This window comes from Schistocerca serialis, chromosome 12 (genome assembly GCF_023864345.2).
Source record: "Schistocerca serialis cubense isolate TAMUIC-IGC-003099 chromosome 12, iqSchSeri2.2, whole genome shotgun sequence".
NCBI lineage: Eukaryota > Metazoa > Arthropoda > Insecta > Orthoptera > Acrididae > Schistocerca > Schistocerca serialis.
Window position 1 is genome coordinate 2,195,702 of NC_064649.1, and position 16,886 is coordinate 2,212,587.

General features: G+C 46.3%; 1 protein-coding gene across 1 annotated transcript in view; it reads left to right on the forward strand.

Annotated features, from left to right (window-relative positions):
- Nucleotides 1–16,886, forward strand: part of LOC126428407 (rootletin-like) — a 245,668-nt gene that overhangs the window by 206,571 nt on the left and 22,211 nt on the right. Inside the window, exons 19-20 of the mRNA XM_050090326.1 lie at nt 4,611–4,742; nt 15,288–15,404. Of these exons, the coding sequence (XP_049946283.1) occupies nt 4,611–4,742; nt 15,288–15,404 (249 nt within the window). The remainder of the gene's footprint in view (nt 1–4,610; nt 4,743–15,287; nt 15,405–16,886) is intronic.

Below are 16,886 nucleotides of genomic sequence, written 5' to 3' on the forward strand. Positions count from 1 at the left end.
CCCCACTTTATATTTCAGTTTGTCTACACAATGCGAACACACGTAGCCTCAAAACTCGTGCAACTAGTGTCGCCAAAATTGGAACACGTCGAAAGTGTACAGTTTGCAAATGCACGGTGGCCGGTAGTGCAGTTGCCTGCATCCTAGTGTTGTCGTGTAAACTGGGCTTTACTTTCAAAGTAAATTTCCTTTTATGCAAGATGAACTACGTGCGAGACTGTACGATGAATTTTGTGAATCACAGTGTGTATGACTCTCATTTAAAAATCAACTCTTTGAGAACGAGACGTTAAGAAGAATTTCGAGCCCAGAAGATCAGATATTTATGTCGTTATTAAACATTTTACTGGCACATTTGTGTAATGTATCTTGAAGTGTAACACACTCAAAAAAGATTGACATCATATGTGAAAGCTGAGCTTCTCTTGCAGCTTATTAATCTATAGGTGGTGGAGAGCAGGCATCGTTATTAGGACAATAAATGATCACTCACACTCCCTCACGTACTCTGAATACTTTTGTTCTCACAGCGTATACACAATGCGTGTAGCAGAGAGTGCGTACTACTGAGAACTGATCTGGCAAAAATACAATTGTCCTCACTGCGGTAGGGTAGGGATATTATTGGTGGATGAGCCAGTGTTCTACGTCCCCACAAACCTTAGAGATCAATATTATATGTGAAAGCTTTGCTTTTCTTCTAGGAACATTATGTATGTTAATTTAGACCATTAACTTTTCCTATCTGTGTGTTCGCACTACTTAACACGTAGATCTCTGGCAACTGCTGAAATGAACCTATGTCTAACAGGTAATGTTGCTCTTGGCTGACTACATCACGTGTCCTATGCTGTGAATATCCGCTGTCATCGGCTGGCGAGATTACGTGATGTGAGCTGTGCCTGGCTTACAAAAGCGCATTGCAATCCAGAGTTCGATGCTTTGGAAAGTCACGTGTGATGTATAATGGAATTCACAGTTACACTTTAGTTATATGAAAATATACGGCGTACATGCTGCTGCACATCAAAGATCTTTCCTAAACATGTTTTTTCCCCCTGAGTTTCGTTTTATAGAGTGCTGAGAAATTCTACATCAGTGTATAAAGTTGAAGCCATTCAAAGAACTGATAACTTTTACAGTTTTGAGGGAAAGTACACTGCCACTTATCGTGGAAAAAGTGTATTTTCACCCAGAGAAATCCGGGAAAAATCCAGGAATTTTTTTTCCTTGTCTGCATATACACCCTGCCAGTCTACATTTTACATCCTCTCTACTTCGACCATCATCTGTTAGTTTGCTCCCCAATTAGCAAAACTCATTTAATACTTTAAGTGTCTCATTTCCTTATCTGATGTCCTCAGAATCACCTGATTTAATTCGACTATATTCCGTTATCCTCATTCTGCTGTTGTTGATGTTAATCTTATATCCTCCTTTCAAAGCACTGTCCATCCTGTTCAGCTGCTCTTCCAGGTCCTTGCTATCTCTGACAGAATTACAATGTTGTCAGAAAACTTCAAAGTTTTTATTTCTTCTCCATGGATTGTAATTCCTCCTCCATTTTTTTCTTTTCTTTCCTTTACTGCTTGCTCAATATATAGATTGAATAACATCAGGGAGAGGCTACAACCCTGTCTCACTCCCTTCCCAACCAATGCTTCCCTTTCATGCCCCTTGACTCTTGTAACTGCCATTTGGTTTCTGTACAAATTGTAAATACCCTTTCGCTCCCTGTATTTTAGCCCTGCCTCCTTCATAATTTGGAAGAGAGTATTCCAGTCATCATTGTCTAAAGCTTTCTCTAAGTCTACAAATGCTAGAAACATAGGTTTGCCTTTCCTTAATCTATCTTCTAAGATAAGTCGTAGGCTCAGTATTGCTTCATGTGTTCCAACATTTCTACGAAATCCAAACCGATCTTCTCCGAGGTCGGCTTCTACCAGTTTTACCATTCGTCTGTAAAGAATTCATGTTAGTATTTTGCAGCTGTGGCTTATTAAACTGATAGTTGGGTAATTTTCACATCTGCCAACACCTGTTTTCTTTGGGACTGGAATTACTATATTCTTTTTGAAGTCTGAGGGAATTTCTCCTGTCTCATACATCTCTCTCACCAGATGGTAGAGTTTTGTCATGGCTGTATCTCCCAAGGCTGTCAGTAGTTCTAGTGGAATGTTGTCTACTCCCGGGGCCTTGTTTTGACTTAGGTCTTTCAGTGCTCTGTCAAACTTCACGCAGTATCGTATCTCCCATTTCATCTTCATCCTTGTCCACCTCCATTTCCACAATATTGCCCTCAAGTACATCACCCTTGTATAGACCCTCTATATACTCCCTCCACCTTTCCTCTTTCCCTTCTTAGCTTAGGACTGGTTTTCCATCTGAGATCTTGATATTTATATAGGTAGTTCTCTTTTCTCCATAGGTCTGTTTAATTTTCCTGTAGGCAGTATCTGTCTTACCCCAAACTTCGGTATTCCTTCCTTTGACCTGAGTTTTGGTGCAAATTACATAGTGGCGTCTCCTATATTCGGTAATCCAACACGGTTACAATTCCAGACGGAGACAGTTAAGCGTAACTAGTAGGATGTGGCAGCATTCGCTTTCCTCTGTGATTTTGGAGGGGGGGGGGGGGGGCAGAGCTGGCCACGTGTGTTAGTTTTTAGAGGAGGAGTTACGAGGTTCACACAGAGAAGTGGTTCAGCTTTTCTCAAATGCGGCAGCGTGTCGAGTTGTGCGTGGGGGCAGAGTAGTCAGCAGTTGAGGCGGACAGTAGCAGCAGATACGAGTGTTTGCCTTCCTGGCACCTGCTGTCGGTGAAAAGCTCTGGGGTTTCCAGCCGTATCACAGTTTTAAAATATCGCAATGTTTGTAATAGTGTCGTACTCGGTGTATTTTGGGAAAGTATCTAGATGTTGTGGGAGTCGTAATATTTATATCTGTGGTGTACCTCCCTCGACACGGCTACAGGCATCCAGGTACCGTCCTGTAGCAGGTGGGTACAGAGGTGAGGATGCAGTGGTGAGGGCAGCAACTCTGCCGTTTCTGTCGCCGTGTGGCCGTTCCGGACGTATCTCGAGTGCCGGTCGGTTACGGTGTTGATTCGTATTCTGTGCCTCGGTTGGTACGAGTCATTCTCAGCTTCCGGATTGTCGTGAATCCTTATTTTGACGGATTTCTTTATAACAGTTTCCCGATACACGGTTGCTTGGCACAGTGCCTCGGTGTTCTGAAAGTCGAAAACTGTGCAGTCTCACACCATCCCGCGCACTGCTATTGCCAATTTCTCCGTGTGTCCCAGTGTGTGTGTCCGAAGTGCTCCTCACCCCGTTCCAAAATGTGGTGCTGCATTTGCCTGACGTACCGGTGGCCACATACGTAGGTGATGCCGTATATGCTCAGTCCGTTCAGTTCTACCGGATCTCGCAACGAGCAGAGTTACTCTTTCGTCTCAAAGCGTAACGTATCTCTTCGTAAAAGTGATAAGTTATTACGTGTGTCTGTTACCGACAAACGATAATTGTCATCTGCGTGTAGAAGTTTTCTTAAGTGGATAATAAATAGGAATAGGCATATTGTGTGAGAATTGGTTTATGCGTGCAAGAAATCGGGGGGAGGGGGGGGGGGGGGGGCGCACGGTGTTTTTGCGAGACGGGGAACTCCGACTGCCAGTTACCGCTTTACGACACTTTCCGGGCTTTCAGTCATTTTCGGAGATGCGCCCTTTCTCTGAGAAGTGCACTGCTCCGTAGAGTGCTCGTGACAGTAAAACGGTAATGTCACGAGGACGGCGGAAGATTAGTTCTGTCTCTATCCCGTTAAGGGGAAAGACTGCTCAGTTAGTGTAACGAATGTTATTCTTCATGACAGAAATGTATTAAAAGAAGTGTTCCCTGCTGTAATAGATAATGTTTTGTGAAGAAGCTGTATTCTTATCTTGTGGATTCGAGAGAGAGTTCGGACTTCCATTGTAGCGTCGAGGTTTCGGTCCGCAGAGATGAAGTCAGTGACTAGAATAAGCGCGGTACGTAAGCACGGCGAAGTGGAGGGGGATTGCGAGTGACCGTATTACAGTTTGTGTACTCTTTCAGCTCACACTCTTAATCTGACTACGTAGCAGCTGAGGCAGAACGTGGGTAACACTTTAATTGCAAAGGTGAACAGAAATATAAATGAAAGAACGTCTGCAGTTGTCACAGGCTCAGTTTCTCGTGGTTACGTCACGTGCAACATTTCGTAGCTTTTGTATGCACTGAAATTATCAAAGATTAAATAGTATAACCTAACCACTACGAAGAACATATAAAATAATAATGTTACCGACGGTGGCAATTCCGTACGAACATTTTTAACTGTTACTGTAACGTTAAATTGGTGCGCGTGGACGTCCGAGTGCGTGCGCTCACATCTTGTCTGTATACTCTCCTTATCTTCTTAAAAACATTTGAGTAAAGAACATTTGTTTTCCACTAGTGATAGATTTGATCCCTTTCTCTTTGTAGCATAAGACTGCAATACAAAGTAAGCGAGCTGTGCCACTAATCGGCTAATTTGGACCGAGTGAAACAGAGCAGTGTGTCCCTAAACCTGTCGTGTTTTGCCCGCAGGTGCTGCAGCTGCAGGAGCAGCACTGCGCGAGCCTGGCCAAGGCGGAGCAGCTGTACGCGGAGAGCCTGCAGGCGGCGCGGCTGGCGGCAGTGGAGGCGCGCGAGGAGGCCGCCGCGGCGCGGCTCGGCAAGGTGGGTGCGCCGGCGTGTCGGTGTGTCGGGCAGTAGCACCGGTACCGTGTGGGTGGTGAGCGCGTGTGGGTGGTGAGCGCGTGTGCAGGTCCCTGCGGGCACGACGCCTGGCACTGGGCGGGCAGCACCTGCACCTACCAGTAGGCCACACTTCAGGTTGCACGTCTGTCATTCCGGAGTCCGGCTGCGTGTAAACCGGTAGCCGGTTCCGAATCGATTACGCGGTCCGATACCTGTCGGACCCGGAGCTCTGGCCGGGCCTACTCTTAGCCCTCCGGCCCCTATCCGGACGGAACGTACGGGTCATCCGCCGCAGTCACTGGAGTCGTCAGACGTGCCGGTGCTACCCACCCGTATTATGTGAGCGTGAAGCGCGTAATGTATCGTTTCCGAACCTGTAGTAAGGAGTGGTCGGACGAGTACGGGGATTTGACAAAAATACGGGCCACCGTATTTGACGGCAGGCGGCTCCTGTGGGATCTCCTCGGTGCGGTGCGAGTGTCAGTCGTGGTCGGAACAGTGTTCCGTCTGGTGAGTGCGTTATGTCGGAGCCGATTGAGTTCACGAGTCGGCAGATTGTTCGAGAGGCACCGTACGGAAGATTTGTACTGCGTACGGGGAATGTGGGATAACGTCACCCGCCGAGTCACGACACTGGTGAAAGTGGGCGTTAAGGGCTCGTGACAGATGGTCGTCTGAGACGGTCGTGACTAAACTTGAGTTTGAGGACGAGCTGCAAAAATTACTGAGGAACTGAATGTCGCACTCACGAACCGTGTCGGCACTGAAACGACACGGAGGGAGCTCCATACGTAGGGTATTCGGAGGCGAGCTGGAAGTCCGAAACTACTCGTCGGTGGTGGAAATGCCCGTAACGGGAAAATGTGGCGCCAAAGTCGTAAAACCCGGAGTACGGCAATGACTGTTTGCCAGTGGTGACACCGTGTTCCGAGACGACGTGCCCCCGTTCGGACGACTCGCGGCGTCCGCGACCGGTTTTGTGAGCGCGAGGATAGACTGTCGCATCCCCCTCGGCCGCCACAGTAACCGGCTCTAAATATTACCGAGTCTCCGTGGTCCGGTTTGGGAGAAGGGTGCACAGTCACCGTCCACCTCTGTCATTGTTATCCGAACTTGCCACTATTTTGAGGAAGAATCGTTTAAGATTTCTGTGAAAACCACACTGAGCACGTATTTATTCATTCTGATGTGATGGGAATCTGTTCTGCACCATATTAAGCATGCTAATGTGTTGTGTTTTTGGTGTTTCCATACTTGTCCAACTACTGTATTTGTGTAACTTTTGTCGGAGTGCCGTACCGTCATTGCTGTCACTGAGAGAGGAGGAAATTTAAGGTGGGGTACAGTACAGGTTCACAAGATTTTCCTGTCGTTTCCTGGACGAGTTGTCATTGGCAGCTGAGCTCAGTAGCAGGGTGGGGGGTAAAGTGGCAGTGGGGGAAGTGCAGTCGTAAAGCCCCGGCCTCCCCAAGTAAGGCCGACGCTCTCCGTGCTGTCACTAGTATCGGAGTCAAATTGTGCCCTGTTCCAAATGTCCCCTGTTTTGATGCACATGGTATAAGAAAACGTGAGAATTGTAAGCACAGTTGGGACCACTTCGTAATTATCTTTATTATATACAGCGATCAGTCTTTTGTGTTCTCACTTTTCCTTCTTTCATCCAGATTCTTTAGTTGTAAGTTTATTTTGGTCTTAACCTTCACAATAAACAAATTCTTTATAACAGTTTTCAGTGTGATGTCTTTTATTTTCTTCGTAACTGTTACGTTCTCGTTACTCAATACGAGTGATCACCTGTCACCATCTTGCAAAACTTTTCTGACGTCGAACGCTGGCTACCTCTAACTAACTGTACGAGGTGCTTCAAAAAGGACTTGACAACTTTGAAAATTCGAGTAAATTAATTCGTAGTACCTACAGAGGTGATTGTAGTGTCAATTTGTAGGGAAATGCATCAAGTCTTGTCTCGTGTAGTTGGCTAGTGCCGAATCGCACTGTAAGGAGGGCTAGCGGCAGTTGGGTTAAAGATGGCTGCCTTCACTGGACCCGAGCGTGCTAGCTGTGTGGTTCGGTTCGGAGAATCAGAGTCAGCGACAACAGTTCGGTGTAATTTCTGTACCGAGTATGCTAGAGATCCACCTAGTAGGCCTACAATTTATGAGTGAGTGGCACAAATGTTCTGTACGAACGGTGTGCTCGGTAAGATGTGGGAAATCATCTGGTCGCCTGAGTACATCTGACGGTGTTGTCGAGCGAGTGAGACATTGTTTTGTCAGTAGCCCTACGAAATCGACCGGCGAGCACCTTGCAAAATGCAAAGCCCACATACGACTGGTGTGTGTTGAGAAAATGTTTGCATTTGAAACAGTACAGATTGACAATCGTACGAGCCATAAAAGACACTGATAAAATTGCTCACAAGAACTTCTGTGCGGGTATGTTAAATCGATTACACGAGAATAAACATTTCTCGGGCGAAATCATCCTTTTTGACGAGTCGACTTCTCACTTAAGTGGCAAGGTTAACACACATAACTGTAGCATTTGGGGCAGTGAAAATCCACGTCAAACATTTCGACATGTTTGTGATAGCCCTAAACTGAACGTTTATTGTGCATTGAGCAAGAACAAAGTGTACAGCCCCTTTTTTTCCACTAGTCAGCCATCACTGGGATAGTGTACCGGGATATGTTAAACAATTTTTGATGCCACAGATCGATGAGGATGACCGAGAATGAAATCTTTAGTTTGTGCAAGATGGTGCACCACCCCACTACCTGGCCGATGTCTGGAATTTCGTCAGTGACCGCTTTCCAGGTCAGTGGATGGGCCGTGATGCACCAATTGCGTGGTCCTTACGTCCCCTGGACCTGACACCACTCGATATTTTTGAATGAGGATTCGTCAAGGATATCGTGTTCGTACCTCCTGCGCGGCTTCTCTACCTAACCTTAAGAGCAAGAATTCATGCCACCACTGAGCGAGTTACACCTGCAATGCTACAGCGAGCTTGGGAGGAAACTGACTTCTGATGGGATACGTGCAGGATAACTGACGGAAGCCACGTACGACATTTTTAGTTGAAGGTAAAAAAAACTTGATGTGTTTCCCTATAAAATAAAACTAAACCCAGCTCTATACCTTCTTTCAAAAAATTTATATGAATTTTAAAGTTGTAAAGTCCTTTTTGAAACACCCTGTACTGTATGCCCTGACAATGTCATTGCAGTACAAAAACTGATCTGATAGCAATATAAAATTTTAAACTTCACAAATTTTGCTGGTTTTCTATAGTTATGTTCTACAGTTACACTTCCAATTATACTCAGTTTTGAAATTATGATTTTATACCAGGTCTACTTATTTTTATATACAGTCGTTTTTATCAGTCGTACGGTATGGGAGCATATGCCCATATATTTTGTGAATTTTATGCAAAATGATCTGTAAATCACAGTTTAAAAATTTATAGTATAAATTATACCAGAAGTATGTGACTGAGTTAGAAACAGCGAAATTAGTAATGTTTCTCATCAATATTCACCATTTAAATATCTCGGTGTGAAACAATATTATATTAAAAGGGTAGTATGTCTAACACAGCTCCTCGCCTATAGACGTGTGCTTTTCAGCACTTAAACTCATTACACTATTGAAAAGAAATTGGTTTTTTCATTGTACAAAGTATATTTGTGCAGTTACATCATACAGGGCAAGCCAAAACATCTTGAAGGACTATGTTAAGATGTGCTTATTTTTTGACAATATAGTCACAATAGGTATCAGTGGAAGTTTTTCCAATAACCGGATGCCATTCCCGTGTAACGAAAGCACACCTCTCGTGCAGTGCCGAGAGTATTGCAGCTGCCCAGCACGAATTTCAGCTCGTGCTACGATCGGTGTCAGGTGCAGCGAGGATATGTTCCCTGACCCGTGCCACTCGTCCTGTGAGCAGAGCGGTGACATCAGGTATCTGGTAGTAGAGGTCTGCCTCGAGTTTTATGCTCGCTCGAATTGCTCGGTGTGTGTGGCTGCGTTAAGTCTGACACGTGTCTGTGCAACTGCTGTGGGCACGAGGGGGGAGGGGGGGAGGCAGCTGCACTCGGCTTCCTCGACATCAGCTCGGCTGCCCGGTGTCTGATTGTGGCACGTGAAGGTCAGATAAAGGAGAGTGCAAAAGCGAAACTCGATTCGAAAGAATATCTCCCGAGTGCGAAATACAGTGGTGGTAGTGACGTTTGGGAGGGATTTTCAATGTCGACCCATAAGGACGTCGGCTTCGTGTCCTGTGGCGATTTCTCTGGTCTGCCACCGCACATCTGTCTAGAAAGCAACAAAGTGTGAGATCTGAAGCATTACCAGTTTCGGTGGAAGGTGCTGTAATTAAAAGGTGCGTAGAAATATATGCCGGAGATCTTTCTCTGTGTGGATTAACATTAGGCATAGGATTTCACAATTTATGTCAGGAGCTTGTGAATGTTGGTTCAGAATCTCTCTCCAACATTTTGCATTGTGCTGTGATAGTAGCAGGAAACAGTGAAAGATAAGCTGCCGAAATGTGAGTGAAAACTGTGCCCCGCATTATGGAGACCGTAGTCGTGAAAGCCTGTGGACGTGCAGCGGTCGTACAGACCGATGCGTATCAGAAAATGTGTCACCTTTCTATTACTGCACGCTTTATTTATTGAGATTAGACACGTCGAAATATGATGTTGGTGACAACTCTGGGGAATTTATTAATAACTACATTGAGGAAAAATTCATATTGTTAGGAGAATATGCCCAACATTTTAATAAAATTTCCTTTGTCACTGGCCAGGGTGCTAATATATGTGAGGCACTCCAATTCTTGCAGCATTATGCATGCAATACACACGTTTTGAATGCAGTCACGAAACACTTGTTTGGGTGACTGTTCCCGTCTTATGCCCCAACATACTGTCCATTTTCTGAACAAAACTGATGAATTGAATTCGATACAGACTAGCCCCCGAAGCGAGAGTCAGAGGGCCGGTGGAACAGCTTGTTTAGAATGTTACAGCCTGTAGTTAGGCAGTGCGATAAAATCGTGGAATGCTCCCAGAGAGAAACACCTCTGAAAAAATTCCTGGTTATGCAAACGACAACAACAATGCAAAAGATCTTGTGATATTTTTAGAGCCATTCAAAGATTCAATAGGAATGCTGGAAGGCAGGGAGTTTCCAACAGTTTGTTTTGTTTTGTTATGGGTGCACAAATGGAGAAGACATTGTAATACGAGAACCCAAAGATTTAGAGGTACATTTAAATTACTGAAGCCCCAGTTTTGTTGTTTAGTAAGCACTGTGTGTCCAGCAAATGAAAATGGTGCTTAGTTGCAAAATGCCAGTTTCGATGCCCCAGTATTTTGGCAGTACAGGGCATTGTCATCTATCGACTGTAGATACCACAAGTGTTCCATCTCACAGATGCGAAAGTCAAAATTTGGACATAGCACAGAATAGTGATATTTCCGTAGTCACCTTTCCGATTACTGTAAACGATGTCTGTTTCTGAGAGAGATGAGACATTAAATACTGGGAATCAAATTTGTGTTTAAATATCATTTCCTGATAACCTAAAACAAAATTACAATATGGCAGGAATATCTTACTCTGCCTTTTTGATATCTACAAGAAAAAGTAAGCCTCACCCAACACACACACACACACACACACACACACACACACACACACACACACAAGGTTTAGCTTATGCGAGCTGTTGGAGCCAGTGACTCCTTCTTGTGGCGGATTAGTTGGAGGGGAAGGAAGAGGGATGAAGGAAAAGGACTGGACAGGTTTAGAAAAAGGGAGACAGTTCAGAAAAGTCAGACAGAACCCCGGGTCAGGGGAGATTTTCTGGACGGAATCGGAAGGAAAGACTGATCATTGGGGACTGCACCGGATGAGATTTGAAAATGTGAGAAATTAAAAGGTGGCAGACAGGGCAATAAGCGAGGCAGAGATTACTGCTAAAACATCGTGCACACGTTAATAAGAGTGAAAAGCTAAGTGCATTGTACGTAACAAAGGTGGAAGGGAGAACAACAAAAAATGGACTGGTCAGAAAATGAAACGTGTAGAAAACTAAAATGGAGTGAAGAATAGAGTAGTTACTGTGAAGAAATGTTGAGATGGAAGTAATTAACATAAATTAAGGCTAGGTGGGTGGTGAGAACCGAGGACATGTAGCGCTCATCCTCCCCTGTGGAGTTCTGAGAACCGGCCACTACAGTACAGTGTTTTGAACGTCTGATCTAAAGCACTGTCTCCTCCTGAATCATCTGTATTATCCACTGGCGTCACTTTCATCCATAAACTTGCATTTAATGTTGCTGCCTCGGTGAAGGACCTACTTTCTTTTACACATAATGTCAACCGGAATATCACTTTGCTTCCCAATCCCAACAGGAAACCTGAAATTGAACTCTACATCGAACAGTTCTGACCACGATCCCAGTTTGATCCACCGTCACTACCTCAGAACCGTCACTCGCAGGCCTTCAAAAATTTCTCACATCCGGCATTGCTTCGTAACCCTTCGACAGGTCCCTACAATGTGACCTAAATCCGAGCTCTGCGTGCCCTTAAAGTTGATGGCTCCATTATTATCCCCCTAGCAGACAAAGGATCTACCACTGTGGTAACTGACCGGCAGGAGTACGTCAGTGACGGTCTACGCCAGCTGCCAGACACCTGCAATCGAGGTCCCGTCCCTGTAATTCAAACTGACCTGCAGTCCCTCCTAGAAACATCAGACTCCTCACAAGGACTTACACCTCAATCCGGAGAACTTCTTCCCCTACCATGAACCTCCACCTTTTACTTTCTTCCTGAGATCCACAAATCCAATCACCCTAGCCGTGCTATAGTTGCTGGCTACAGAGCACCCACTGAATGTATGTCTGCCTCGGTCGATTAACACCTGCACCTCTAGTACAAAGACTTCCCTCTTATACTGAAGATAACAACTATTTCCTAGATCGTCCGAAATCTGTACCCGTCCCATTCCCACCACACACCTCGCTCGTCACCACCGATGCCATTTCCCTCTGTACCGACATCTCCCCCATTTCCTCAGTCAGCACCCACCTGATTCCAAACCTGTGACATGCTTCCCGCTCACCTTAATCGACCTTATACTTACCGACAATTTCTTCACCTTCGAGGGGCAGACGTACAGAGAGATCGGGGTTACGGCTACGGGGACCGGGACGACTCGTACACGACCCGACCTTTTCGTGGGCCGCTCGGAGGAGGGTTTCTCGGGATGCGTAAGCCTCCGACTGTCGGTTCAGTTTAGATGCACCGACGACACCTCTGCCGTATAAACTCGTGGTGCGGTCGACCTGTTAAAATTCCCGGAATCTCTAAATACCTTCTCCCAATTCACACAGTCCTATTCCGAATCACGTGCCACTTTTCTCGATGTCGATCTCGTCTGTGAAGAAGGCTAGCTACACAATTCTGTCTACATTAAACCTACTGACAAACAGTACTTACCTTTTGGCAGTTGCAATCCTTTCCGTGTTAAACATTCCCTTCCTTACATCCTCGGCATTTGAGGCAAAGCTCTTTGTTCGGATGCGGACTCTTTACAGCAATACACCACCATTCTCACCTCAGCCTTCACCGGACATAATTACCCTACCGGCCTAGTTCAGAAACAGCTTACCCGGGGCATCACATCCAATCCCGGTATTGCCGACCCCACCAAAAATAACTACGGAGTACACCATTTGTCACTCGGTACTATCCCGGTCTCGAATGTATTACTCGGCTACTTCCTAAAATCGTGCCTTAAAATTAGGTCCTTCCGTCCGACATTTTGCCCACCACACGTAGAATAGCTTTTTGTCGCATTCCCAGTCTGGACGATATCCTCGTCAGACTCTCTGCTCCTCCTGTCCCCACTGTGCACCCTCCTACCACCACCTACAGCAGCCCCGTACCATCAGAGAGAGAGCCACCTGTGGTGAGGCCCACCTCGTATACCAGCTATCAAGTAAATGCCGTTCGGCCACGACTACCGGCCAGTTATCGGTCGGGACAAATGGGCACAGGCAGAGGGTGTATATTGGCGACACACGACGTCGTCTACAACACGACAGTCGATCATTCCTCAGAAATCCGGAGGTGGGAACTAGTGCTACAGCGTGTCCTCGGTCCTTGCCAGCTGACTGGCCGTAATTTAAATAATTCCTTCCGTCTCAGCGTTTCTTCACAGTAACTACTCTTTTCTTCACTCCATTTTAGATTTCTACATCTTTCATTTTCACCGTCCACCTTTCCACATCTGTTACGTATAACACACTTAATTTTCACTCTTAACTTGTGCACAATGTTTTGGCGGTAATCTTTGTCTTGCAAATTACCCTGTTTTCCATCTTTAAGCTCTCAGGTTTTCAAATCTTGTCCAGTGCAGCCCTCAACACCCACTCCTTCCTTCTTATCCTGTCTGGTAAGTCTCCCTTGGCCTGGGGCTCTGTCCAATTTCTCTGAACTGTACTAACTGTATTTCTTTTCCTAAACCTCTCCAGTCTTCTTCCTTCACCCCTCTTCCTTCCCCTTCAACTCTTCTGCTAGAAGGAGCAGCCATCCGTTCTGAACACTTGCATAAGTAAAACCTTTGTGTGTGTGTGTGTGTGTGTGTGTGTGTGTGTGTGTGTGTGTGTGTGTGTGTGCGTCTTGTTTTCTCCTGCTGCCGCTTGGTGAGTAGATTTTTTTCAGTCTACCAATGATATTGACTTTTATTTAGCCCGAATGGGTACTGGTGATGAATAAGACTGTCTCGAGAGGTGAAAGCATAACCGTAATCTCTTTCCCTCACTCTCTAATTTAGCGAGAAGTGTGTCGTGTGTTCCGGCCTCAAATGTGACTCGTGAGAAACATTTCAGTGCAATACAGAATGTCATCTCGAACAGAAAAAAAGAAACTTTATCCGAAACGAGATGATTCGTTGCAATTTTGCCGACAGGGAATAAGTTGGAGACAATTTTGGTCCTGTAAGACTTCTAATTTCTTAGACTGTCAACTGTTCGTACACGTGCACTCGAATCGATAAAGTGGACGGTTCGAGATTTGGAACACGGGACGATCGCAACTGAGAGGGGCGGTAAATAATTTAGAGTTTAGTAGTTGGCATTCCTGCCGTGCAGCTGGCCAGTCCGGACAGTTTCTGCCAATGTCGATCGACTGGAGCATTTGCACTGACTGGTCCGACTGCACGTTACGTGTTACCAAATACAGTAATTTCGTACACCTGAAGATGACATATTAAAATACCAGAACTACACGTATTTTGAATAAATAATTAATACAAGTGAAAAAAAAATTGAAATGTTTTTTTTTCCCTTCCATTACGAGACCAACAGAAGCTTGCAGTTGTGTAGTTTTCCTCTGAAATTCTAAACTGTTCCCTAATTTTCACCGTCGAGTAAAGCGAACTATTTTCTTGTCTGCGTCACAGTGATGCTGCAGTTAGGCTCTACTGCCCGGGAATACGTGTAGTTCCGTCAGCTGCCGGGAGTACGTCAGGAGTGCCTCCGGCTCGCAGGTCGCAGAGTGGCGAGTGCACCGGGCCTCCGGCCTCCGCCCTCCCCACGACGGCCCGTCCGCTCCGAGCGTCCGCACTCGGGCGAGCCGTGGCCGAGTACGGTAGGCTCGAGTGGCACCGGACGGGCCGGGTGCTGTATTTGCAGAACTTTACCGGGCACTCCGTTTGCAGACCGTGTTACGTCCCGACAAAGTGTTTCTCGTAGAGTGAACTTGCCGAGATCTCTGAAATGGGAGTGGTGTCTAAAATTATTGTTTTGCGATAACACCCGGAGCTTATGTAGAGCACGAGTTAATGCCACGTCCGTGACGTTTAAGTAGTGTCCAGTTACGGGAGAGCAATACGACGAGGAAGTACCTGGCCTATTCGAGGACGAAGTACGTAGAATTGCCATTCGCACGTCAGCTCTGCACGTCTCGAAGTATGTGGCAGTGTCGATGAAATGTGAATGGGGGTGTGTAGATGACGGAAGCGAATAGAGACGGTCGTGCCGTCCGCAGTGTGTCGGGAGACCGGGCCGTACCGAAAGGGAACGTGCGACGGCGCGGGTCGGCGGGACTGCGATCGCCGGCGTACCGTAGGTACGTGCCTCGGACGGTACGGGCACTCCGTCGCGAGATGCGAGAATGTGACGACGGAATGTGCCCTCTGTTACAGTCCGGTAGGAAGTTAACCTCGCATCCGTTACGAGGAGTGACACTCGATTCGGGTCGACGGAGGTTGTCGAATAAAAATATTGAGAACCGTGTCGTGACGCACTGTAAGGCTGTGTCATTTTGTACAAAGTTTTCTTTTGCCGTCGGTAATTTTGTGAACTTCTTTCCCTCGGTTATACCTGTGCTCTCGCAGTAATAATACGAGCACATCTTTAAAGGGCCGTGTATCGCAGAAACGTACTGCGGACTCTCGTCGCCCTCAGATAATAGTTTTGCCTCTCGTCTGTGCAGGAGGAGACAGAGAAACACCTGGTGCACGTGCAGAAGACCCTGAGCGAGGTGAAGGCCGACCTCGCGCATGTCAGGAACAAGTACCACACTGCCAAGAAGGTGGTACACGACTACAAGGTGAGCCGCTGCTCGTGGCTGTGGTGGCTGGGAGCTGCTTGTGCTTGTGGTCTGCTGTCGTAGCTTCGTATTAGTGTATGGTAAGGTTTTCAGGTTCCTCCAGAATATACGTTCTGGTGTCATCAGAGTGGAAATAGTAGAGTGGTGTGCATATCAGGAGACCGAGTGAGTATTGTTGCAATAGGTAAGGGGGTAGGGAGGGTCACATTTACCGGACTTTCTTCCTTCGATCGATTTTTCCTGTCGTATCACTGAATATTGACCGCTACTCGTGGGGCACAGTGTATTCGCAGAGGGCACCGCACGGCGAGGCTGGCCTCGAGTGTGACACAATTTAGTTACGGTCGGACACCGAGGAGGACATACGAGGTGCGGACTACGTTACAGTTCTGCCAGATGGTACGCAAATAATTTGCGGGTGAATGTGCGTCCACCGCTCGGTCGGTGTCGTAGTATCTGCCCGGTCTGTCACACTGTACGCTTATCGGAAATGTCTCGAGATGGTGTCGGTGCTCACCTACCGTCATTGCCGGTAGTGGGCGGTTTACTAGTCGATTTAGCCTTTCTTCTCGCGATACGGAACTGTAGCGTCATCGTAAACGAGTAGAGTGTGCACTACACGTCGGAGGCTGTTACCCGGGGTTTTTTAGATAGGCAATTCTCCACACATTACAGATAATGACAGCTGTAGAAGACACAGAAGTATCCAAAGAAATGCCTCCCCACAGGTGAAAGCATTAAAGTCCTAGAGGTTAATTACTGAAACATTCAGAACAAAATTCCAGGGTTTGAAGCAATTTTAAAAAGCAGTAAACTTACGTAATAACAGGTAGAGAAAGTTGTTTAAAACCCGAAATTGACAGTGGTGAGATGTCCGGGGAAAAATGTAGTGGATATTGGAATCTTAGGCTAATGAGAAATGGAGGTGGTGTATCTGTCAAAATAGAAATTGAACCTGGCTGTGAGACTGGGCAAGGCCCAGAATCAGGGGTGGACATACAATTATAATTAGATCCTTCTGTCGACCACTGGACTCACCTCCAGATGTAAACAAAAGATTCAAAGGAAACTTCAATTTGCACGTACGTAAGTTACCCAATCGTACTGTAATTGTCAGAGGAGCCTCAATCGCCGAACAGTCGATCGGTGTAGCTACTATTTTGTTTCCAGTGGATCTGACGAAGGTAACTTCTGAAACTGACATCGAGTCCTGAATCTAGGAATATATTACGACACCCGACGTATCACTGCCGTAGGGACTGCGAAGAGAAGATTAAAGTGATTACAGAGCACACAGAGGCATTTGGGCAGTCACTCTCCTCGCACTCCATACGTCGACGGAGTGGGGAAAAACTCCGACGACCGGTGGCACGACCTCACGTACCCTCTGCTGTGCGCTACACGGAGTACAGGTGTAGACGTACAACTAGACCAGTTTTCTTAGTTATGTCAGTACAAACAGTCACACAGTGTCACCGTACT